The following is a 26,242-nucleotide window of genomic DNA, read 5'->3' on the forward strand; positions in this document are numbered from 1 at the left end:
ATAAAGGGAATTACAGAGGCATGAGAGAAGAGCTTGCGCAGGTGGATTGGAGGGGGATACTGGCAGGGATGGCAATAGACAAATAGGTACAGGAGTAGGCCATTTGGCCCTTCTAGCCAGCACCGCCATTCTCTGTGATCATGGCTGATCATACACAATCAGTACCCTGTTCCTGCTCTCTCCCCATATCCCTTGACCCCGCTATCTATAAGAGCTCTATCTAACTCTCTCTTGAATGCATCCAGAGCCTTGGCCTCCACTGCCTTCTGGGGCAGAGCATTCCACATATCCACCACTCTCTGGGTGAAAAAGTTTTTCTGCATCTCTGTTCTAAATGGCCTACCCCTTATTCTTAAACTGTGGCCTCTAGTTCTGGACTCACCCATCAGTGGGAACATTCTTCCTGTCTCCAGCGTGTCTAATCCCTTAATAATCTTATATGTCTCAATCAGATCCCCTCTCATCCTTCTAAATTCCAGTGTATACAAGCCCAGTCGCTCCAATCTTTCAACATATGACAGTCCCACCATTCCAGGAATTAACCTTGTGAACCTACGCTGCACTCCCTCAATAGCAAGAATGTCCTTCCTCAAATTTGGAGACCAGAACTGCACACAATACTCCAGGTGGGGTCTCACCAGGGCCCTGTACAGCTGCAGAAGGACCTCTTTACTCCTATACTCAATTCCTCTTGTTATAAAAGCCAGCATGCCATTAGCTTTCTTCACTGCCTGCTGTACCTGCATGCTTGCTTTCATTGACTGATGTACAAGAACACCTAGATCTCATTTCCTTGACTCCATTTAGATAGTAATCTGCCTTCCTGTTCTTGCCACCAAAGTGGATAACCTCACATTTATCCACATTAAACTGCATCTGCCATACATTTGTCCGCTCACCCAACCTGTCCAAGTCACCCTGCATTCTCATAACATCCTCCTGACATTTCACTCTGCCACCCAGCTTTGTGTCATCAGCAAATTTGCTAATGTTACTTTTAAATCCCTTCATCTAAATCATTAATGTATATTGTAAACAGCTGCGGTCCCAGCACCGAACCTTGCGGTACCCCACTGGTCACAGCCTGCCATTCAGAAAGGGACCCGTTAATCGCTACTCTTTGTTTCCTGTCAGCCAGCCAATTTTCAATCCATGTCAGTACTCTGCCCCCAATACCATGACGGCAGAGTAGAGATGCTTGCAGTCTTTGGGAATAGTTTACAAGGTGCAGGATAGATATGTCCCACAGAGGATGTTGTTCTCAAGTGGCAGGGCTAGGCAACCATGGCTGACAAGGGAAGTTAAAGACTGCATAAAAACCAAGGAAAGGGCAAATAAGGTAGCAAAAGTGAATGTGAAATTGGATGAATGGGAAGCTTTTAAAATACAATACAAGGCAACTAAAAAGCTATAAGAAGAGAAAAGTTGAAATATGATGGCAGACTAGCTAATAATATGAACCAGGATACCAAAGGATTTTTCAGTTGTATAAAAAGTAAAAGGGAGGTGTGAATTGATGTTGGACCACTGGAAAATGTTGCTGGTGAGGTAGTAATGGGGGACAAAGAAATGGCAGATGAACTTAATGGATACTTTGCATCTGTCTTCACTGTGGAAGACACAGTGTTTTTTGATGTTAAGCTGCTAACTATCGCTACCTTTCAATTACGACTTAGTGATGCCCACAAGTGTGCCAGAGGCCTGTGAGTGTCAGGGAGCAGGAGTGAGTGCCATTGCTATTACAAAGGAAAAAGTGCCAGGCAAACTGAAAGGTCTTAAAGTGGATAAGTTACCTGGACCAGATGGACTACATCCCAGAGTCCAGAAGGAGGTTGCTGAAGAGATAACAAATGCTTTGGTTATGATCTTTCAAGAATCACTTGATTCTGGCATGGTTTCAGAGGACAGGAAAATTGCAAATGTGACTCCCGCTCTTTAAGAAAAGGAGGAAATGAAATACAAAGGAAATGAAAGGCCAGTACACCTCACCTCAGTGGTTGGGGAAGTGTTGAAGTCCATTGTGTTGTCCTTAAGGCACTTATCTACCTTTATTACATTTTCACTTTAGTAATTAGTTCGTAATTATTTTCTAGTTAAAGTTAAGGTTGATAACTACGTTGCAGTTGTTGAAGGTAAATTCATTATCTGTGATGTATCGTGACATGCGGTGACGTCACACCCAGTTTCGCCATGTCTTGTGGGTGAATACCGGTTTGGAGAAACGGGAAGGCGGGGGCTTGCGTGTGCAGGTTCAGCGCCAAAAAAGTTCCATTCTATGCACTAAGAAACATCATAGAAGCAATGCTGTAAGCTCATAAGACAGTCGATACGTTGAAGTAAAAATGTTAAGGCTGATTCTGTTAAAAGAAATGACGGTTGATAAAGTTTATTTTCTTGTGCTGTTGAAAGTGTTGCTGGATAGTTTGTGTTGAAGTGTATTTAAAGTTGTTGATGGCGTAGGTAGGTTCTGACTGTATGTTGTACTATAGTTTGATGTAGTTTTACTTTTACAAGTATTTATGATGTAAATGTGATGCCAAGAAAGAAACAAATATTGTATATATTTTGTATTGTTTTATCAACAGTTTTCACCATACGTTAATGTGGAAGAGTGAACAGTAAATGGTTAATCTTACTGCAATCCTGTCTTCATTGACTTCAGTTTAACTTGGTGTTAGTTCAGAGTTTCTACACCCTGCATGAGAACACTACATCCATTATTAAGGATGAGGTTTTGGGGTACTTGGAGACTAATGATAAACTAAGTCAAACTCAGCATGGTTTCTGTAAAAGGAAATCTTGCCTGACAAATATTATGGAATTCTTTGAGGGAGTAACAAGTAGGGTGGACAAAGGAGAGGCAGTGAATGTCATTTACTTGGATTTTCAGAAGGCATTTGATAAGGTGCCACACATGAGGCTGCTTAACAAGATAAAATCAATGGTGTTACAGGAAATATACTGGCATGGATAGAGGAATGGCTGGCAGGCAGGAGGCAGCGAGTGAGAATAAAGGGGGCCTTTTCCGTTTGGCTGCCAGTGACTAGTGGTGTTCCTCAGGGGTCAGTATTGGGACCACTACATTTCACATTATTTTTCTATGATTTAGGTAGTGGCCAAACATTTTAATTCTGATTCACATTCTCATTTTGCCATGTTGGCCCTCCTGTGCCAAGATGAGGCCACCTTCCGGTTGGAGGAACGGTACCTTATACTCCACCTGGGTAGCTCCCAACCTGATGGCATGAATGTCAATTTCTCCTTCCGATATTCTAGCTTGAGCTAGAATAAGTTCCAGTGATAACAGAATGAAGTGTAAAAGCTACTGAAAAAGTCTGGTGCAGGTAAATGATAAAGTGCAGTGTTATAACGAAGTCAGTTGTGGGGCCAGGAGTCCATATTATCGTACAAGCGGTCCACTTAGGTGTCGGATAACAGTGGGGTAGAAGTTGTTCTTGAGCCTGGTGTTACGTGCTTTCAGGCTTTTCTATCACCTACCCGATGGGAGAGGGGAGAAGAGGGAATGTCCTAATGCTGCCAGGAGTAAGAGAATAAATTTCTGCTGACAGAAGAGTTCTTCTCTGTCACGGTTGGAGGCAGGAAAACCAGCACGTAAATCCAGCTAATCCATCTGTTCTCGGGGTAACAGAGTGACGTGACTGAGAGTTTCTGCTTTACAATCCCAGGCACCCAGGTTAATGTCAATCCACAGTGCTGTCTGTGTGGAGTTTGAAAGTTATTTGTGTGAACTCATGGGTATTTTGCTTTCTTCTCATTCACCAAAGATGTTTGGGTGCGTAGCGTGACCGAATTCGCTAAATGATCCTGAATGTAGTGGCAAATGGTGGGGATTCAACACGGTAGGAAGGGGAATGAGTGAGCGGGGAATGTAGTAGTAATGAATGCTCCAAGAGCCTGCGTGTGCATTGAGCCTTATTGTTTACTTCTGTGTTTTGAAAAGTACGAGAGTAAATGTAAAGTAGCAGAATAAGTCTACATTCCTAGAAAGGTACAGTTGTTATCTTTAGAGGCTCAGCAAGCCTGTGAACCACAGCTGCTGGTAAGTGTCAGCACAAACCGGCAGCTGTTGGTTAGGCAGCCTCTCCACAGTACTGGGCTCCAGTGGGTGGTACCAGACTATGTGACTGGCATCAGCTCTCTTTACTGTCGCTGATACAATTAAAATGGACTCCCCGACGGCTTCATATGGCAACTGCTCTGCACCCTGATCACAAGCAATTCCAGAGAGTTTTGATGCAGTTCAGGACATCACGGAAACCAATTCCCCATCTGCAGACACTGTCCATACTTCCTGCTGCAGCGGTAAAGCAGCCAGCGTAATCAAAGACCCCACCCACCCCAGACATTCTCTCTTCTCCCTTTGTCCTTTGGGCAGGAGATGCAAAAGCCTGGAAGCGTGTACCACCAGGCTCAGGGACAGCTTCACCCTGCTGTATCGAGAGTCGTAGGTTCTTGCTCTCACAATGCATCTCATTATGATTTTGCCCCCTGCTCTGCACTTTCACTTTATTCTGCGTTCTTGTTTTACTCTGTTCTACCTCAGTGCACTCTCTAACAGTTTGATTTGTATGAACAATTTCCAGTGTATCTTGGTACATGTGATATAATAAACCAATTCCAGTCGAGAGGCATCTTGAAGCATTTTGTAATCTAAGGACATTGTTAATCTACTGAGTCCTCATGGGGCCCAGCCTGTAACACGGAGCTCAGCATAGGAACAGGCCATTTGACCTATCAAACTAATTTTAAATCAGTAATTAAATGATTAAGCTAAAGCTTTCTGCCTACACAAGGTCAATATCCCTCCACTTTGTGCATTCATGTGCTTACTCATGAGCCTCTATTGTATTTGCCTCCACTACAACCTCTGGCACCACGTTCCAGGCACCCACCACTCTTAGAAACGTACATTTACATTAGAAACGTATTTCATGACCTTCTTCACAACTGAGCAATTAGTCGACAAAGAACGTTCCATAATTGAACAGAAAGCTTACAGAAGTCCATCGGGGTGAAGTTCATGTGATGTTTCAGAGGGGAGTTACTGGGTTGACGATACTTTCCGTGCTAAGTGATTTCTAGTGAAGAATAGATGCAATTTTAAGGTAATCACAAAAAGTACTGAAAGAGGCTTAAAATAGATCTGATTTGAAGGGTGGGGAAGATGGTAAGAATGGGCTAGGATGTTGATATGTGAGTTTGAACTCATAGTTAAATAATTTTCCTCTTATAGGGCTGAAACAAGTTCCTCTTTCAGCCTGGGCTTTGCAGTCTGGCTCCTTTGGAGGAGGAGTAGAGCCATTCTTCCACCCACTTCCCCAACACCGAAGTGACCCATGACACCATTGAAAATGACTTATTTGGGCAATTCTTTCATTGCACCTTTTTGGATCTTGCTTTTCACTTTCCTGCTGTTTCTCTCTCCATAACGATTGAGAAAGATCTGGCTTAGTTGCTGGTCAGCACTGGCAACCTCAGTTACACCCTGTCCTCTGGTATGTCAGTGTGAAGTTGCATAACCTCCTTAAGCCCTGTAAATGTTGTGTCTGTACCAGGAATTTGATAATTGGTAGATCTGAGGATGATCTGGATCATAAGCAGTTTGGTCATGGTATGGCCAACGTCTTTGATTATTGATCAATAAAGGTTCTTGTTTTTCTCTTTCCAGTTTACTACAGGGTGTTGGTGAACTTCACAAATTCAATCAAGTACACTCCTGAACTGGAAAATTTTGAGTCTGCGTATTTCAGAGAAATATCTGAAGGAATCATAGACACGGTGAGTAGAGCAGGATCATGGATTATCAATCCAAGTTGTGCTAATTCTATGAATATTCAGGAAAAACCAGACATACTGGGGCCTTCCCCAGAAAAGGACAGGCTGAGGACTGCTGAGTTTCACAGCTCCAGTGATCCATGTTCATTCCCGACCAGGGATCCTGTCTGCGTGGAGACTGCTTCTTCTTGCTGTGTTTGCATGTACAGTAGTTTCCTCTGTGTGCTTTGATTTCCTCTTGCATCCCAAAGATGCACAAGTGGTCAGTTGTTTGCTGTAAGTCAGAATGACAGGAAAACCAAGTAGGAAGGGAATAGGTTGCAAGGAAAAGAAGTAGGATAGCACTGATGTGAAAGCACTGAGAGGCAGCATACACTTGATAGGCTGAATGGCCTATTATATTGGAAGAAACATAAGATCAGAATTAAGCCATTTGGCCGATCGAGTCTGCTCTGCCATTTCATCACAGTTGATCCAATTTTGCTCAGCCCAATCTCTTGCCTTCTCCCCGTATCCCTTCATGCCCTGACCAATCAAGAATCTATCAGCCTTTACCTTAAATATACATAAAGACTGGACCTCCACAGTTGCGTGTGGCAAAGAATTCCACAGGTTCACCACTCCCTGGCTAAAGAAATTCATCCTCATCTGAGCCCTAAAAGGATGCCCTTCTATTCTGAGGTTGTGTCCTCTGGTCTAAGACTCTCCCAACATAGGAAATATCCTCTCCACATTCACTCTATCAAGGCCTTTCACCATTCAATAGATTTCAATGAGGTCACCGCTAATTCTTCTGAATTCTAGTGAATACAGGCCGAATGCCATCAGACACTCTTCATATGACAAGTCATTCAATCCTGGAATAATTTTTGTGAAATTCCTTTGAACTCTCTCCAGTTTCAGCACATCTGTTCTTGGATAACAGGCCCAAGCCTGCTCACATTACTCCAAGTGATATTAGGGCATTGGAATTATTAAGAGAGGTCTGGAGGTGGCCCCAGCAGCAGAATTTCCAGAACTCTGCTCCACGAAAATATGATGGAATCATAAAACTAGGGCTATTCTCTCCGCAGGAAAAGAGGCTGAGACACAGCTTGATAAGAGCCTTAGAGTGGACAAGCAAGTGCCTTTTTCCCGGGGTGACAATGACTAATACTGAGGGTTATCCTTTTATGTTGATTAGAGGAAAGTTTAAGGGAGATGTCAGAGGTAGGATTTTTACACAAAGTGGTAGGACCTGGAATGCACTGCCAAGGGTGGTGACAGAGGCTCATACATTTAGGAGACTTTTTGGTGGACACATGGATCAAAGAAAAGTGGAAGGTTATGAGCTATGTAGGAAGGAAGGGTTAGATTGATCTTGGAGTAGGCTAATAGGTTGTTACAACATCAAAAACGTAACAGTGCTATGAAGCAAATGTTCTGTCAGGAATAAGGTGAAACTTGTTTGTTTATCAGTAATGAGAATGTGGAACTTTCTTACAACGTGGGAGGATCTGAAGTGATTAGGAACAATGCATTTGAGGAGAAATGTGATTAGAAAGGAAGTGGAAGGTAACATTGGACAAATAAACACTAATTGTGCAGAGGAATAGTTGGTTGAAATGGCCAGTCTGTGCTGTAAATTCCGTTAGTTCTTTAATCACCAGGTCATTGTCTTTTTCTGGTCAGTGTAAAGTTCTTGCTGATACTTTAGGATAACATGCTGTGTGTGTCCTGTTCAGTAACCTGCTGTGATTAATAGCATCATTCTCCATGTTACAGAGAATGAGATGTTTAAGTTGTTCATTAACCCTTCTGCCCAACTGTCCCATGCTGACCAAGATGTCCCAGTTGCTAGTATTTGTTCGATAGCCCTCTAAATCTTTCCTATCCATGTATCTGTCCAACTGTCTTTTAAAAGTTTTTATTGTACCTGCCTGAACCATTTTCTCTGGCAGCTCATTCCACATAGATAACATTGTTTGTGTAATAAAATAATAGCCTCTCTAGCTCCAATTAGTTGTCCTTCTCTCCCCCCCCCCCCCCCCCCCACCTGAAACCTATTCTCTCTAGTTCTTGATTTCTAATCCTGGGGAAAAGATGACTGCATTTTCCCGATCCATGCTCCTCTTGATGTTATTATACATGTATATAACATTGCTTTTATTCCTTTGCTCCGGAGACTAAAGTTCTAGCCAGTGAAAAATCCCCCACCAACTCAATTACTCAAGCTCTGGCTTGTAAATCTTTTCTACATTCTTTCTAGTTTAATAGCATTGTTCCTATTGCAGAATGACCAATATACACAATGCTCTTAATTACGGTGTCACCACTGTCCTGTACAACCAGCTGGCCAAAGTTGATTGGAAGGGGCCACCAGCAGGGATGATGGCAGAACAGCAATGGCTGGAGTTTCTGAACTAAATTTGCAAGGCGCAGCATAGATACAGTACATACCAAAGATGAAGAAGCATTCTAAAGGGAGGCTAAGGCAACTGTGGCTGACAAGGGATGTCAGCATAAAAGGGAAAGTGAAGGCATATAATAAGCAAAACTTAGTGGGAAGTTAGAGGATTTGGGAAGCTTTTAAAAACCAATAGAAGGCAACTAAAAAAGAACCATCAGGAAAGAAAAGATGAAATATGAAGGTAAGCTAGCCAATAATATAAAAGATGGTAGATAAGTCACTAGATCAGATGGACTACACCCCAGGCTTCTGAAAGAGGTAGCTGAAGAGTTTGTGAAGGCATTAGTAATAATGTTTAAAAAATCAGTAGATTCTGGAATGGATCTGGAGGATTGGAAAATTGAAAATGTCACTGCACTCCTTAAGAAAGGAGAGAAGCAGAAGAAAGAAAATTATAGGCCAGTTAGCTTGACTGCAGTGGTTGGGAAGATGTTGGAGTCCATTATTGAGGATGAGGTTTCAGGGTACTTGGAGGTGCGTGATAAAGTAGGCGAAAGGCAGTATGTCTCCTGTATATCAGTGAGACCTGGCATAGACTGGGAGACTGCTCCTTCTGCCAGAAAAAATAGGAACTCTCAGTGACCACTTCCCATTCTGACGTTAGTCTGTGGCCTCCTCTAGTGCTGCGATGAGGCCACACTCAGGCTGGAGGAGCAACAACTTGTATTCCATCTGGGTAGCCTCCAACCTGATGGCATGAATATCGATCTCTCAAACTTCCAGTAGTTGTGCAGCCCCACCTTCACAATCCCTCCCCCCCCCCCCCACCCACTATTCCTGTTTCCCTCTGTCAACTTATCTTCTTACCTGATCTTCATCTTCCTCTGGTGCTCTTCCCCCTTTCCTTTCTTCCATGACCTTCTGTCCTCTCCTATCAGATTCCCTCTTTCCAGCCCTTTGTCTCTTTCACCAATCGACTTTCCAGCTCTCCACTTCATTCTTCCCACTCCCCTGGTTTCACCTATCACCTACTACCTTGTATTTCTCCCTCTCCTCCTCCACCTTCTTACTCTGACTTCTCATCTTTTTTTCTCCAGTCCTGATGAAGGGTCTCAGCCTGAAACATCAACTGTTTACTCTTTTCAATAGATGCTGTCTGGCCTGCTGAATTCCCCCAGCATTTTGTGTGTGTTGCTTGGATTTCCAGCATCTGCAGATTTGTTCTTGTTTCTGAAAGTCAGTATGGTTTCTTTAAGAGGAAATCTTTCCTGACAAGTCTGTTGGATATCTTTGAGGAAATTATGGGCAGGATAGACAAAGGAGAGTCAGTTTAATATTATTGACTTGAATTTTCAGAAGACCTTTGACAAGGTGCTGCACATGAGGCTGTTTTAAATGATAAGAGCCCAGGAAAGACACTAACATGGATAGATGAGTGGCTGGTTGGCAGGAAGCAAAGAGTGGGAATAAATGGGCCCTATTCTGGTCTTTAGCCGGAGACTATTTGTGACCCACAGGAATCGCTGTTGTGGCCACTTCTTTTCACATTAAATGTCAACAATTTGGATGATGAAATTGATGACTTTCTGGCCAAGTTTGCAGCCAATACAAAGATAGTTGGAGGGGCAGGTAGTGTTGAAGGGAGTCTGCGGAAGGACTTGAATAGATTGGAGGAAAAACGTGCCTGGTGGAACATAGTGTTGGGAAGTGTATGGTCTTGCACTTTGGTGGAAGGAATAAAGGCATAGACTATTTTCTAAATGGGGAGAAAATTCAAAAATCAGAGGTGTAATGGGACTTGCGAGTCTTTGTGAACAATTCCCTAGAGGTTAACTTGCAGGTTGAGTTGGTGGTGAGGAAGGCAAATGCAATGTTAGCATTTATTTCCGAAGGACTAGAAGATAAAAGCAAGCATTTGATGCTGAGGTTTTATAAGGCATTGGTCAGACTGCACTTGGAGTAATTTGAGCAGTTTTGGGCCTCTTATCTAAGAAAAGATGTGCTGCCATCGAAGAGGGTGCAGAGGAGGTTCACGCGAATAATTCCAGTAATGAAAGGGTTAATATATGAGGGATATTTGATGGCTCTGTGTTTGTACTCACTGGAGTTTAGAAGACTGAGGGGGGATCTCATTGAAACCTATCGAATATTGTAAGCCTTGGATAGAGTGGAAGTGGAGAAGATGTTTCCTATAGTGTGGAAGTCTAGGACCAGAGGGCACAGCCTCAGAATAGAAGCACGTCCACTTAGAACAGAGATGAGGAGGTATTTATTCAGCCAGAGGATGGTGAATCTGTGAAATCAAGTGCCACGGACATCTTGGAGGCCAAGTCAATGAGTATATTTAAAGCAGAATTTAATAGGTTCTTGATCAGCCAGTTATGGGGAAAGGGCAGGAGAATGGGATTGAGATGGATAATATCTCAGTCATGATGGAGAGGCCAAATGGGCTAATTCTGCTCCAACATCTTCAGGTCATACGGTCTTTCTACTATTGAGCTGGTTATGTATCCAGTTAGCCAGCTCTTCTGGATCCCATGTTCTTTCATCGTCCAGAGTGACCCACTATGTGGAAAAGACTGTACTAAATGCCATATAAACCATGGCTGCAAACCTGCCTCATCACCCTTTGTTTTGTCATATTATCAACAAACTCAAATTCAAAAAAGTTCATAAGACGTGATCGCCCATTTACAAATCCATGCTGGCTACCCCTAATCAATCCGTGTTTCTAAATGCATGTACATCTTATGACTCAAATGACTCCAGTAACTTCCCTGCCACAGGTATTAGACTTACTGGTCAATAGTCCTAGGTTTATCTTTGCCGACCTTCATAAATAACAGCACAGCATTCACTACCAGCCAGTTTGCTGCTAACTTACCTGTGACTAACTTACCTGGTATGTTGGAGGATAGGCACTTGATGCAAAGGCTGGGAATTTCAGTGGCATTTGTTTTCTAAAATATGTTGTGCTTTTCTTGATTACATTGGCTGGTAGATCGGCTGATGTAGCCTCGTGGCAGCCCGTTTGTTGCCCAGGATAACTAGTGCGGTAGGACCCAGTTTGTGACAATCAGTGCAGAGTGTTGATCTGGACTTTGCACTGAGTGCAATTCCTGAGCAGCTTGCCAGTTGTAAGAGCATGCTATCACACATGTGATTGGATAACTCTCTGAATTCAATGTTTTAAGTAAAGGCAGCATCAAACTTGGTAATATTGTCTTTACCACTAATAATGTCATCTCTCTGCAGCTTGAATCTGAATTCCTCAAGATCTCAGGAGACCAGTCAGTCACTGTGGTATGGATCAGGTAAGTGTCATTTCGACACAGTCTCACTGTATGAGAGCCAAGCATGGAAATAAAGCAGTAGACATTAATCTCAGCACCTGTCACAATTTATTTTCAAATTATATTAATGTATTGTAGAAGGAGGCCATTTAGTCCATCAATTTCATGCGAGCTCTGATAGTAATCACATTGGTGCCAATGCCCAGTTATTTTCCTGTCACACGACTCCCTCGCACTTGCATCAATCCCCCCAATCAATGTAGCATCTCACACTTATCAGCATTAAACTCCATCTGCTGTCTTTCAGCCCACTCTTCTAACTGGCCTAAATCTCTCTGCAAGCTTTGAAAACCTACTTCATTATCCACAATACCACCTATCTCAGTATCATCTGCATACTTACTAATCCAATTTACAGCCCCATCATCCAGATCATTAATGTATATGACAACAACATTGGACTAAGTACAGATCCCTGAGGCACACCACTAGTCACTGGCCTCCAACCTGACAAACAGTTATCCACCACTACTCTCTGGCATCTCCCATCCAGCCACTGTTGAATCCATTTTACTACTTCAATATTAATACCTAATGATTGAACCTTCCTAACTAACCTTCCATGTGGAACCTTGTCAAAGGCCTTACTGAAGTCCATATAGACAACATCCACTGCTTTACCCTCGTCAAGTAACCTCTTCCTAGTAACCTATTCAAAAAAATTCAAGTCAGTTAAGTCAGAAGACCACCTCAAAAACTGACAGATCGGGCAACTGCAGTTGCATACTGAGGCACCAGCTGCTTTGCCCAGCATGGTGACTGTCATTCTTGAGCAAGTACCAGCAAATGTGAGCCCAGCGGAGAACACCGGCTAAATGCTGTATTGGAATTATAAAGCGCAGGGCTTCAGAAACTCCTCAGAGAGAAGTAGTAGTGGTGTAGAGTAACATAATTGGTGGAAATATACATAATTCACACTGACCGACATTGAGTTGGGGTTTGACTTTAAGAGGCTGGTCTTACATGATGAAGTAATTACATAAAGGGTTTTTAGTGTTCAGTTTTTTGGGGTTCAGTAAATGAGTTGCTGTGGCTTTTCTGAAACATAAGTCGCCTCTGGTGTTTTATTTGCGAAAACCTTCATTGGTGACCCCAATACTCTGGAACAATTCCAGAGTTATTGAACATGCCGCCCAATGCAGATGATTTGAAACCACCAGAGCTTTGGGAGCAAAATGCCATCGCTTGGCTTGTACAAGCTGAGGCTCATTTTGCAGTTCAAGAAACTACTGCCAACAACACCAAATATTTCAACGTAGTAGTGTTGCTCAGCATCTCCATTCAATAGGATTTGTCAAACATGACCTTCCACGCACAAATCCATTTTGTCTGTTCCTAATCAGACCCTGTCGAGCACCTCATTTACTCCATGCTGCCTATATTTATTGTAGATATCCTTCTTTTTCTGAACCAAGTTTCCAATATCCCTTGAAAACCATGGCTCTCTCAACCTTTTAACCTTTCCTTTCAACCTAACGAGAACATGAAGATTCTGTACCCTCAATATTTCACCTTTAAATGACCTCTATTTCTCTATTACATCCTTCCCATAAAACGAACTGTCCCAATCCACTCCTTCTAAATTCTTTTGCATCTCCTCAAAGTTAGCCTTTCTCCAATCAAAAATCTCAACCCTGTGTCCAGTCCTATCCTTATCCATAATTATATTGAAACTAATGGCATTGTGATTACTGGACCCGAAGTGCTCCCCAACACATATCTCCATCTCCTGACCTATTTCTTTCCCTAACAGAAGATCCAACACTGCCCCATCTCTAGTTGGTACCTCTATGTATTGCTGCAAAAAACTATCCTGCACACATTTTACAAACTCCAAACCATCCAGCCCTTTTACAGTATGGGCTTCCCAGTCTATGTGTTGAAAATTAAAGTGTCCCACAATCACAACCTTGTGCTTACTACAAATATTTGCTGTCTCCTTACAAATTTGCTCCTCCAATTCTTGCTCCCCATTAGGTGGTCTATAATACACCCTATAAGTGTTACTGCACCTTTCCCATTCCTCAATTCCACCCAAATAGCCTCTCTAGATGAGCCCTCTAACTTATCCTGCCAGAGCACCGCTGTAATATTTTCTCTGACAAGCAACGCAACACCTCCACCTCTTGTCCCTCCGATTCTATCACACCTGAAGCAATGAAATCCAGGAATATTTAGTTGCCAATCACACCCCTCCTGCAACCATGTTTCACTAATAGCTACAACATCATATTTCCAGGTATCAATCCATGCTCTAAGCTCATCCACCTTTCTTACAATGCTCCTAGCATTAAAATAAATGCATTTAAGAAATTCTCTACCTCTTCCTCTCTGTTTATCTCTAACAGTGCAAACAACTTTACTATCTTCTTTTTCTTCCTTCTTCCATACATCTGTTCCTACACTCTGGTTCCCCTCCCCACTTGTATCTAGTTTAAATCCACTGGAGACTCCCTAGCAAACCTACCTGCAAGAATATTTGTCCCCCTCCAGGTCAGATGTAAACCGTCCCGCCAGAACAGGTCCCACCTTCCCTGGAAAACTGCCTAATTATCTATAAATCTGAAGCCCTCCCTCCTGCATCATGTCTTCAGTCACATGTTGATCTGCGCTATCTTACTATTTCTAAACCCACCTGCACGTGGTACTGGTAGCAATCTCGAGGAAATCTGCAGATGCTGGAAATTCAAGCAACACACACAAAATGCTGGTGGAACACAGCAGGCCAGGCAGCATCTATAGGGAGAAGCGCTGTTGACATTTTGGGCTGAGACCCTTCGTCAGGATTGATGAAGCGCTTCTCCCCATAGATGCTGCCTGGCCTGCTGCGTTCCACCAGCATTTCGTGTGTGTTGCACTGGTAGCAATCCTGAGATTGCTACCCTGGAGGTCCTGTCCTTTAACTTGGTGCCTAACTCCCTAAACTCACCTTTCAGGACCTCCTCACTCTTCCTACCCACGTCATTGGTCCCTACATGGACCACGACATCCTGCTGACCCTCCCTCATGAAAATACTGAGAACTCTATCCGAGATATCATGGACCCCGGCATCAGGGAAGCAACAGACCATCCGGGATTCTCGATCTCTTCCACGGAACCTCCTATCTGTCCCCCTAAGTATCGAATCCCCTATCACTACTGCTCTCCTCTTTTCCCTTCTGAGCTGAGGATCCAGACTCGGTGCCAGAGACACAACCACTGCAACTTGTCCCTGGTAGGTTGTCCCCACAAACAGTATCCAAAATGGTGTACTTATTATTGATGGGAACGGCCACAGGGGTGCTCTGCTCATTCTATCTAATCCCCTTCCCTCTCCTGACTCTGAGGGTTGACTATCTCCCTGTAACTCCTGTTAATTTCTGCCTCTACCTCCTGAATGATCCGAAGTTCATCTAGCTCCAGCTCCAGTTCCCTAACTCGGTTTGTCAGGAGCTGCAGCTGGATGCACTTTTTGCAGGTGTAGTCATCAGGGACAGCTGTGCTCGCCCTGACTTCCCACATACTACAAACAACTGCCCTAACTGCTGCCTCCATTACCTACTCCTAAGGTAATTAAATTAATTAAAGGAACTTACCCAGCCTTACCTCACTTGGAGTGAAGCCCATCCTCAGCCTCTGCTCGCTTTTTAAATTCTCCCGCTGTCTCACGGGCCGACTTTCTTGCGCTTGCCCCGTTCAAACCTCGCCTCTGCGTATTCTTGCCGAAGCCTGTTGAGCCAAAGCCGTCCCACTCTGCTTCAGTCCACTCCGACGATGGCCGCTATGGTGATGACCGCTGTATATGGTGGTCTTTTTTTTAAACCTTTGGCGCGCTACGTCATGCACCTGCGCAGTCTAGCCTCTTTTCCCCGATCAGTTTAAAAAAAAGGCTTCTCTCCGAGATACCTTTACTTCTTCCCTCTCCGCCTCTTGCTTCGATTTGGAAGACCGTTGAAAAATTCCTCTCCTTTTTAAACCTTTGGCGGGCTAAGTCACGTGCCTGCACAGTCTAGCCTCTTTTCCCCGATCAGTTCAAAAAAGAACGGCTTCTCTCCGAGATGCCTTTACTGCTTCTTGCACAATTATTTCTACTGACATTCACAATTCACACAGCACAAATTACCCTGAAGGTTTATATTTTAAAACACATTTTCTTGTTTGGGTTGTTAATTTTCTGAAGAATGACATTAGCTGATGGATTTCTGTGAGCTCCCTTGCCCTGGGGAGTTTTTGACAATGTGCTGAGATGAAGTTTATTTCATCAGAGGCCACAATGTGAATTGGCCTTGGAGGTGTTTAACATACAATGTTCTGTTTGCACTTTTCACATCTCTCAGTCGACATATCCTCCTGGTGAGTGAGTGAACCTGCCAAACAGGAAGAATTTATTATGCTTTAGACAATGACCCAGGAGTTACCTAGATTTCGGTGCATTGAAAACCCGTAACACAAAAAGATAAAGCCATAAATCATGTTTTTGTCTGGCTGGGCTTGGCTTCTATCCCGGGTATTTAACTTCTCAACTGAAAGAGTACACTAACACACAACACTTGCTGAGCTGCTCTCAGGAGTGCCCTGTGCACGTTCCTATCTGTACCTACCTGACTGGCTACCAGCACCCTGCACGTTCATCTCCATATCTACCTGACTGGCTACCAGCACCCTGCACGTTCATATCCATATCTACCTGACTGGCTACCAGCACCCTGCACGTTCATATCCATATCTACCTGACTGGCTACCAGCACCCTGCACGTTCATATCCATATCTACCTGACTGGCTACCAGCACCCTGCACGTTCATAACCATATCTACCTGACTGGCTACCAGCACCCTGCACGTTCATAACCGTATCTACCTGACTGGCTACCAGCACGCTGCACGTTCATCTCCATATCTACCTGACTGGCTACCAGCACGCTGCACGTTCATCTCCATATCTACCTGACTGGCTACCAGCACCCTGCACGTTCATCTCCATATCTACCTGACTGGCTACCAGCACCCTGCACGTTCATCTCCATATCTACCTGACTGGCTACCAGCACCCTGCACGTTCCTATCTGTACCTACCTGACTGGCTACCAGCACCCTGCACATTCATCTCCATATCTACCTGACTGGCTACCAGCACCCTGCACGTTCATCTCCATATCTACCTGACTGGCTACCAGCACCCTGCACGTTCATCTCCATATCTACCTGACTGGCTACCAGCACCCTGCACGTTCATATCCATACCTACCTGACTGGCTACCAGCACCCTGCACGTTCATAACCGTATCTACCTGACTGGCTACCAGCACCCTGCACGTTCATATCCATATCTACCTGACTGGCTACCAGCACCCTGCACGTTCATATCCATATCTACCTGACTGGCTACCAGCACCCTGCACGTTCATATCCATATCTACCTGACTGGCTACCAGCACCCTGCACGTTCATAACCGTATCTACCTGACTGGCTACCAGCACCCTGCACGTTCATAACCGTATCTACCTGACTGGCTACCAGCACCCTTCCTTCCATGCAGAACTATTTCAGTGCATAACATTTCACTGGCCCTGTGGTTTGGCATTTCAGTGGAGGTGATGGTAGAGGCTGGTTCAGTCTAAGAATCATTCCACATTGAAAGAGGCCATTTGGCCATCTATATCACCGCCAACCCTTTCCAAGATCAGATCAATTCACCCATCTTGCCACATTTTCCTTAGGCTCTCAGTGACTGTAGAAACTAAGCTTCAGGCTCTGAATTTAAAAGTGGTCAGTTCTAAGTGATGTAGGTTATATTGTTGTACGGACATCACTGGTTACTATGTGCAATGAGATGTAAGTGACTACTATGTATAGAGGAAGGAAGATGTGCAGAACTATTGATCATGATCCTGGTCACATTGCCTTCATACTGAGGTGAAATCTTACACCTACAGCAACACAGAGGGAGGCTATTCCACTCACAGGTCCCATATCCACAGCTGAAGAGCTGTATCATCAACATGAATCTGCAGATGCCGGACATCCAAGCAACACATCAGTTCCTTTTCCCTCTCCTATTTCCCAGTATCCCGCAACCTTCTCTTACTCGCACTTACTCATCAATTCTTCATTTTTGATTGATTCTGGGAGAAATTTACGGTGATGTGGGAGTAAGCGACTGCGTTGTGGGAAACCCAGACAGTCACACGGAGAACATGCAAACTCAGCCAGGCAACCACAGGCAGATGAGTCTTTCATCAGTGGCAGGAATGTTATTGTGAAAGATTTTGAGACAGGATTTATTTACATTTGGAAAGTACTGATTAGGGCCAGTCATCCTGGCTTTGTGTGTGGCAAATCGCATCTCATGAATTTGACTGGGTGTTTTAAAGAGATTATCAAGAGGATTGATGGGAGCAGGGCAGTAGATATTATCTACATAGACTCCTGCAAGGTCTTTGTTAATGCCCTACATGGATGTCTGGTCCAGAAGGTTAGGTTGTACAGCACCAAGAGTAGCTAGCTAATTGGAAATTAAATTGCCTTGGTGATAGGAGGCAGTGGAGGGTTGTTTTTCACATTGGAGGCCTCTGGGCAATGGCATATCCATATGTGGAGTTTATCATATATGTTAAAGATTTGAAACAGAGTATAGGTGTCATGATTAGCAGGTTTGCAGATAACACCAACATTGAAGGTAGAGCGGACACTGAGAAGGTTTGTCAATAATGACAAATCAAATTTACCACTCAAAGTGATAGATTTTGTGAAGTTAAACCTGACCAGGACAGACATAGAGAAAGGTGCAAATTTCACACAGACAATTGCCACAGCCCTGTAGAGTGTTGTCGAACTGCGAGTACATAGTTCCCTGAAAATGGAGTACAGGTAGACAGGCTGGTGAGGAAGACTTCATATCCATATCTACCTATCCATATCCATATGGATATGGTGCTTGGCTTCAATAGCTGAGTTGTTGAATGTCATGATACAGTTGTTGAAGGTGTTAGTGAAACTGAACATCGAGCTTTGCATTTCTGGTGACCACACTGATGTGACGAAGCTAGAGAGGGTGAGGAAAATATTCCCAACGATGTTGGCTGGATTGGAAGTCTTGAATTATCAGAGCAGATTGGATGATAGGAGGCATAAGGGGTATTGACTGAGCTGTCTAATGTTCTGAGAGGCAGAGATAGGGTAGATATCCAGAGTCTGTTTCCTATGATTGTTCTGTATAAAACTAGGTTTAAACTAAGAGTTAGGAGGTTTATATGTGGCTTGAGCGGTAATTTTTCACATTGAGTAGTTGGTACGTAGAATGAGTTTCAGAGGAGGTGGTGGAGATGGAATAGCGACAACATTTCAAGAGGCAGCTGGTAGATACTTGAATAAGCTGGGCAAAGAAGGATATGGAATTAATACAGGCACACAACGTTAATATAGATAGGCCTGGTGGTCAGCAGAGATGTGGTGGGCTGAAGGGCCTGTTTGTACACCAACAACAATGGATCAGGACTGAGCCTGGTTACAGGAGCTGTGAGACAGCAGCACTGACTACAGGTGCCACAGATGTCCACTGAAGGGGTGATGGGAAAGGTGAAGACTGGCAATGTATGTGAATTATAAAAACTGTGAACAAGGTTTGAAATTCCCTTGAGGATCTTGGAAATGAGATGTGGAGAATGCTAGCTTTCTGCAGCTGGAACCCAGCCGATCTTAAATATTTTTCTCTAATCATGTAGAAGAGGAAAGCTGGAAAGTATCTCACTGACCCACAGCATTCCAAATTCAACACTCATCATGCTGAAGCTACAAACCGCTTTAGGAGGAGTTCACACTTTACTTTCAATGATGGCCCACTCCCACTCTTGTCTGGTGACGATCCATGTATTATTTAGTCAGCTTGGCAAATTCAGAGTCTCTTTTTGGCTTCTTGCTAAATTTGAGATACGGCATTAATTTTTAACATGCTGCAGAGCGTGTTTCAACACTGAATTCCTGATCACGGCACCCCACTCCCTTCATACAGCAGGTCCCCTGATGGTTAACCCAGCTGATTGACAGGATGGAGGCCCCTGATTTGATCTCCAGTTTGTACTAAGTTAGATGACACTAACAGAAGTCACAGAGAGATATTCCTCTTAAATTTTTTCTAGAGCAAAGGATCAGGAGTAGGCCGCTCGTGTCCTCAAGTCTGCCCCATCATTCAATAAGCTCATGGTTGATCTCACCCTGACCTCTGCCCCTTGAATGTGGTTGCTCCACAAAGCCCTCAATTCCCTGCTCCTTCGTGATGTTATCTCTTTTAAAGGCCCCTAGTCATCTAACCCCTGTAGCTCAATGGGGTAGAGCATTCCAGTGAATTGCCACCCTCTGAAAGAAAAAAATTCCCTGTTTTTCTCAGTTCTAAGTGACTGCCACTGACACTCCTCAGCTGGTAATCTAGCACCGAGTCAAACTTCTCACTGCTCATTCTCCTACAAACTACAGAATAGAGGGTGGAGCAGTAGTGCAGCTGATGGAGTTGCTACCTTGCACAGGTTCAGACCTGACTCTGGTGCTGTTTGCATGTTCTTCCGTTGACAGCGTCAGTCTCCCCTGAGTGCTCTGGTTTCCTTTCAAGTCCCAAACATGGATGGCTTGGTAGGTTAACTGGCCAAAGTAGCCTCTGGTGTGTAGGTATGTGGTAATGTTGTGGTGGGAGTCGACGAGACTATGAGAAGAGCAAAATATAGGATTAGTGCAAATGAATGGTTCATGGTGATGACGTAAAGAGTGTGAACCTATGGAAAGCCTCTGGCCTAAATAGTGTGCGTGGCCATGTACTGAAGACCTGTGATGATCATCAGGCTGGAGTGTTTACTGATATCTTTAATCTCTAGCTTTGGAAGTCTGAGGTACCCAACTGCTTCAGTCATCCTAGTATCCGGCAGAAGAACTTGGTAACCTGCCTCAGTGATAATCATCCAGCAGCACTTACATCCCCTGTGATGAAGTGCTTTGAGAGGTTGATCACGAAATACATCAACACCTGCCCAAGGAGTGACTTGGATCCACTCCAATTTGCTGGCCATCACAAATGGTCAACGGCAGTTGCCATTTTGTTGGTTCTTCACTCAGCCCAGGAATATCTGAATGCTCTTCATTGAATTAGGATGGTCTTCATTGACCACAGCTCAGCATTCAAGGTTATCACTCCTCAAAACTAATTAATAAGCTCCAAGACCTAGGTCTCAATACCTTGTGCAACTGTATACTCAGTTTTCTCTTGCCATTGCTGCTCTGCTATCATTCCTGCTTGGACTGGTAACATCTCCTCCACAATCACCATCAGTACAGGAGCATCACGAGGCTGCGTCTTAGCCCCCTGCTCTACTCGCTTTGTACTTATAATTGTGAGGTTAATTTCAGCTCCAGTACCATATTTAAATTTTCTGAAAACACCACTTTCGTTGGCCAAATCAAAGGTGATGACAAATTGGCAGAAGGAGGGAGATTGAAAAACCAAAGCCAATTCAAAAGGCTGATTATTGACTACAAGAGAAGGAAACCAGCGGTCCATGAACTAGTCCTCATGAGGGGAACAGAGGTGGCGAAGGATAAGTAACTTTCAATTCCTTGGCGTTACCATTTCAGAGGATCAGTCCTGGGACCATCATATAAGTGCTATTGCAAAGATGGCACCTCAGTGCCTCTACTTATTTAGAAGTTTGCACAGGTACATCGTTGACAAAATTCTATAGATGCACAGTGTCCTGACTGGTTCTATCATGGCCTGGTGTGGAAGCACTAATGCCCAAAAATGGAAAAGCTCACAGCCCAGTCTATCACAGGGAAACCCTTCCACCATTGAGTACATCTAGAAGGACCACTTCCACAAGAAAGCAGCATCCTTCCTCAAAAACTCCCACCATATAGGCCATGCTCTGTTCTCCCTGCTTCCGTCACCAAGTACAGGAGCCTTAGGTTCCATAGCACTGGATTCATGGACAGTTACTACCCATCAAGCTAACTCCCATCACCTCAACACTGAGCTGATTCCACAATCGCATGTCTTACTTTAGGGACTTGACAAATCTATTTAAAGTACTAATTATTTACTTTTTTCATTTTTGCACTTTGGTGTTTATCACTTGTTGTGAGTGTAGTTTTCTTGATTCTGTTGCATTTCTTTCATCTAACGAATGACTACTAAAATGAATCTCAAGGCAGTATATGGTGACATACAATATATGTACTTTGATAATAAATTTACTTTGAACTCTGAACCCTCTGTTGTAAATTGACTCCCAGTGATCACAATATGATTAAGTTCAACTTGAGATTTGATAGGGAGAAAGTAAAGTCTGATGTAGCAGTATTTCAGTGGAGTAAAGGAAATTACAGTGGTATGAGAGAGGAGTTCGCCAAAGTAAATTGGAAGGAGATGCTGGCAAGGATGACAGCAGAGCAGCAGTAGTGTGAGTTTCTAGGAAAAATGAAGGTGCAGGATTGATGTATTCCAAAAATGAAGAAATGCTCAAATTGCAAAATTATACAAATGTGGCTAACAAAGGAAACCAAAGTGAATGTAAAAGCAAAAGAGAGGACGTACAACAAAGCAAAAATTTGTGAGAAGGTAGAGGATTAGGAAGCTTTTAAAACTCTACAGAGAGCAACTAAAAGAATCATTAGGAGGGAAAAGATGAAATATGAAAGCAAGCTAGCAAACAGTATCAAAGTTTTTTCAAGTATGTAACAAAAAATAAAAGAGGGATGAGTGTAGATATAGGACCACTAGAAAATGAGGCTGGAGAAATAATAACAGGGGCCAAGAAGATGGCAGATGAATTAAATGAGTTATTGCATCAGCCTTCACTTTGGAAGACCCTAGCCGTCTGCCAGATGTTGATGGGTGTGAGGGAAGAGAAGGGAGTGCCGTTACTGTTACATGGGAGAAGGTGCTCAAAAAGCTGAAAGACCTATGAGTACATAGCCACCCAGACTAGGTGAACTGCACCCTAGGGTTCTGAAAGAGGTAGTGGTAGAGATTGTGGAGGCATTAGTAATGATCTTTCAAAAATCATTTGGACTTTGGCATGGTGCCAGAGGACTTGAAAACTGAAAATGTCACTCCACTCTTTAAGAAAGGAGGAAGGCAGCAGAAAGGAAATTATAGACCAGTTAGCCTGACCTCAGTGGTTGGGAAGATATTGAGGATGAGGTTATGGAGTACTTGGTGACACGGGACAAGATAGGACAAAGTCAACATGGTTTCCTGAAGGAAAAATGTTGCCTGACAAATTTGTTGGAATTCTTTGAGGAGATTACAAGTAGGATATTTACCTAGGGGATGCAGTAGATGTTGTATGTTTGGACTTTCAGAAGGCCTTTGACAAGTTGCCAAATGTGAGGCTGCTTACCAAGTTAAGAGCCTTTGGCATAACGGGAAAGTTACTGGCATGCTTAGAGTATTGGCTGATTGGTAGGAGGCAGTGACTGGGAATAAAAAGATCCTTTTCTGGTTGGCTGCCAGTGACTAGTGGTGTTCCACTGAGGTCTGACTTTTTTTTGCTGTATATCAATGATTTAGATGATGGAATCGATGACTTTGTTGCCAAGATTGAAGATGATATGAAAATTGGTGGAGGAACAGGTAGTGTTGAGGAAAGGCAGGCTGCAGAAAGACTTAGACAGATTAGCTGAATGGGCAAGAAAGTGGTAAATGAAATACAATGTTGGAAAATGCATGGTCATGCACTTTGGTAGTAGAAATAAATGTGCATATTTTCTAAATGGAGAGAAAATCCAAAAATCTGAGATGCAAAGGGCTTGGGAATCCTTGATCAGATAACCCTAAAGGTTAACTTGCAGGTAGAGGAAGTTATGAGGAAGGCAAATGCAATGTTAGCATTCATTTCAAGAGGTTTAGAATGCAAGAGCAGGGATATGATACTGAGGCTTTATAAGGCACTGGTGAGGCCTCACCTTGAGTATTGTGAACAGTTTTGGGCTCCTTATCTAAGAAAAGGTATGCTGATATTGGAGATGGTTCGGAGGAGATTCATAAAGATGATTCTGGGAATGAAAGGGTTATCATACGAGGAACATTTAATGGCTCTGGGTCTGTACTCACTGGAATTCAGAAGGATGACGGGGGATATTATTGAAACCTTTAGAATGTTGAAAGGCCTAGAGAGAGTAGTTGTGGAAAGGATGTTTTTCCATCGTGGGAGAGTCTAGGACAAGAGGGCAGAGACTCAAGCTAGAGGAGCTTCCGTTTAAAACAGATGTGGAGAAATTTCTTTAGCCAGAGGGTGGTGAATTTGTGGAATTTATTAACCTAGGCAGCTGTGGAGGCCGGGTTGTCGGGTGTATTTAAGGCAGAGCTTGATAGGTTCTTGATTGGACACGGCATCAAAGGTTACGGGGAGTGGGGCTGAGGAGGGGAAAAAAGGATCAGTCACAATTAAATGACAGGGCAGACTCGATGGGCCAAATGGTCTAATTCTGCTCCTATGTCTTATAGTCTCATGGACTGAACCAGCCGATCCATCTCACTCTTGTATGCCTCCTCGTCACCATCTGAGATTCTGACACCAATCGTTGTGTCACTGGTGAATTTATAGTTGGTGTTTGCATTGTGCCTAGCCATACAGTCAAGGGTGTAGAGAGATTGGTGCAGAGGGATAAGCATTAATCCTTGTGGTGTACCAGTGACCATGTATGGAGTTGGCTTGCATTAGCATGGATAGAGTGATTGGTTAACCAATAGAAGGCAAAGAGTTGGGATAAATTGGTCTTTAGAACATAAGACATAGGAGCAGAATTAGGACATTAAGCCCATAAAGTCTGCTCCGCCATTCCATCATGGCTGATCCCGGATCCCATTCAACCCCAAACACCTGCCTTTTCTCCATATCCTTTGGTGCCCTGACTGATGAAGGGGTATTTTTGGTTGGTAATCAGTGATAAATGGAGTGCCACATGGGTAGATGCTGGACCCACAACAGTTCATAAGACACATTAACAATTTGGAAGATGGGCGTATATCTAGCTTTGCTAATAACGCTGAACTGCTTGGAAAAGCAAATTGTGCAGAGGATGCTGAAAGCCTGTAAGAAGATATAGATAGGTTAAGTGAATGGGCAAGTGTTTGGCAAAAGAAATATATTATTGGTGAGTGCAAGGTCATCCACTTTGGAAGGAGAAATGGAAGATTAGATTATTATTATTATTATTAACTTGAATTTGAGTGCAAGGAGGTTATGCTGCAACCATGCAGGCTACCTGAGGGCACATTTGGAGTACTGCATGCAGTTCTGGTCTCCTTACTTGAGGAAAAGATATACAGTCAGCCCTCCTTATCCGCGGATTCAACCAATCGCGGATCGGGAAAACCCGGAAGTTCTCTCTCCTGCACTCGTCGTTTGAGCACGTACAGACTATTTTTTCTTGTCATTATTCCCTAAACAATACAATATAACAACTATTTAAATAGTATTTACATTGTATTAGGTATTATAAGTAATCTAGAAATGACTTAAAAGTACAGGCAGTCCCTGGGTTATGAATGAATTCCATTTCTGAGTCGGTCTTTAAGTCGGATTTGAAGTCGGAACATTGGGTATTATTTAGCTTCAGTTAGTCAAACGTATTTTTTTAGTATATAGTACATATTTTACCTTTCTATGCATATAAAACACTTAAGAAACATAGGTATTTTTCATGGATATGCATATAAAATATATATTATATATATAATATATATATTTATATATGCATATATATTTATATGCATATAAAACATACAGAAGTATGATTGTGAGGGCAGCTTGTTGTTCTCGGTGTTGGATGTTGGAAGTCCTGGAGTCTCTTAGCCTCCTGGACATCCATATCTGTGCCAGGTGTGCCGAGCTGCAGCTCCTCAGGGACCGTGTTAGGGATGGGGAGAGTGAGGAGTTGATAGGAGTTACAGGCAGGTGGTCACACTGGGGCCACGGGAGGCAGACAAGTGGGTCACGGTTAGGAGGGGGAAGGGGAAGAGTCAGGTACTAGAGAGTACCCCAGTGGCTGTTACCCCTTGACAATAAGTACTCCTGTTTGAGTACTGTTGGGGGGGGGGGGGGGGGGAGACAGCCTACCTGGGGGAAGCAACAGTGACCATGTCTCCGGCACAGAGTCTGGCCCTGTGGCTCAGAAGGGTAGGGAAAGGAAGAGGAAGGCAGTAGTAATAGGGGACTCGATAGTTGGGGGGTCAGATGGGCGATTCTGTGGACGTGATCAGGAGACCTGGATGGTAGTTTGCCTCCCAGGTGCCAGGGTCCTGGATGATTCTGATTGCGTCCAAGATATCCGGAAGCGGGAGGGTGAGGAGCCAGAGGTCGTGGTACATACAGGTACCAATGACATAGGTAGGAAAAGAGAAGATGTCCTGAAAGGAGATTACAGGGAGTTAGGAAGGCAGTTGAGAAGAAGGACCACAAAGGTAGTAATCTCGGGATTACTGCCAGTGCCACAAGACAGTGAGAGTAGGAATGGAATGAGGTGGAGGATAAATGCGTGACTGAGGGATTAGAGCAGGGGGCAGGAATTCAAGTTTCTAGATCATTGAGACCTCTTTTGGGGCAGGTGTGACCTGTACAAAAAGGACGGGTTACACTTGAATCCTAGGGGGACCAATATCTGGCAGGAAGGTTTAATAGAGCTGTTAGGGATGGTTTAAACTAATTTGGCAGGGGGATGGGAACCAGAACGATGGAGC

The 26,242-nt window shown here is 43.7% G+C and overlaps 1 protein-coding gene across 6 annotated transcripts in view; it reads left to right on the forward strand.

The window, feature by feature from the left end:
• The window catches only part of hspg2 (heparan sulfate proteoglycan 2), a 528,874-nt gene that overhangs the window by 170,743 nt on the left and 331,889 nt on the right, over positions 1-26,242 (forward strand). For all 6 annotated transcript variants that reach the window (XM_073031647.1, XM_073031648.1, XM_073031651.1 and 3 more), the window contains exons 5-6: positions 5,690-5,799; positions 11,441-11,499. In XM_073031647.1, coding sequence (XP_072887748.1) covers positions 5,690-5,799; positions 11,441-11,499 — 169 coding nt within the window. The remainder of the gene's footprint in view (positions 1-5,689; positions 5,800-11,440; positions 11,500-26,242) is intronic.

This window comes from Hemitrygon akajei, chromosome 29 (genome assembly GCF_048418815.1).
Source record: "Hemitrygon akajei chromosome 29, sHemAka1.3, whole genome shotgun sequence".
NCBI classification, from domain to species: domain Eukaryota; kingdom Metazoa; phylum Chordata; class Chondrichthyes; order Myliobatiformes; family Dasyatidae; genus Hemitrygon; species Hemitrygon akajei.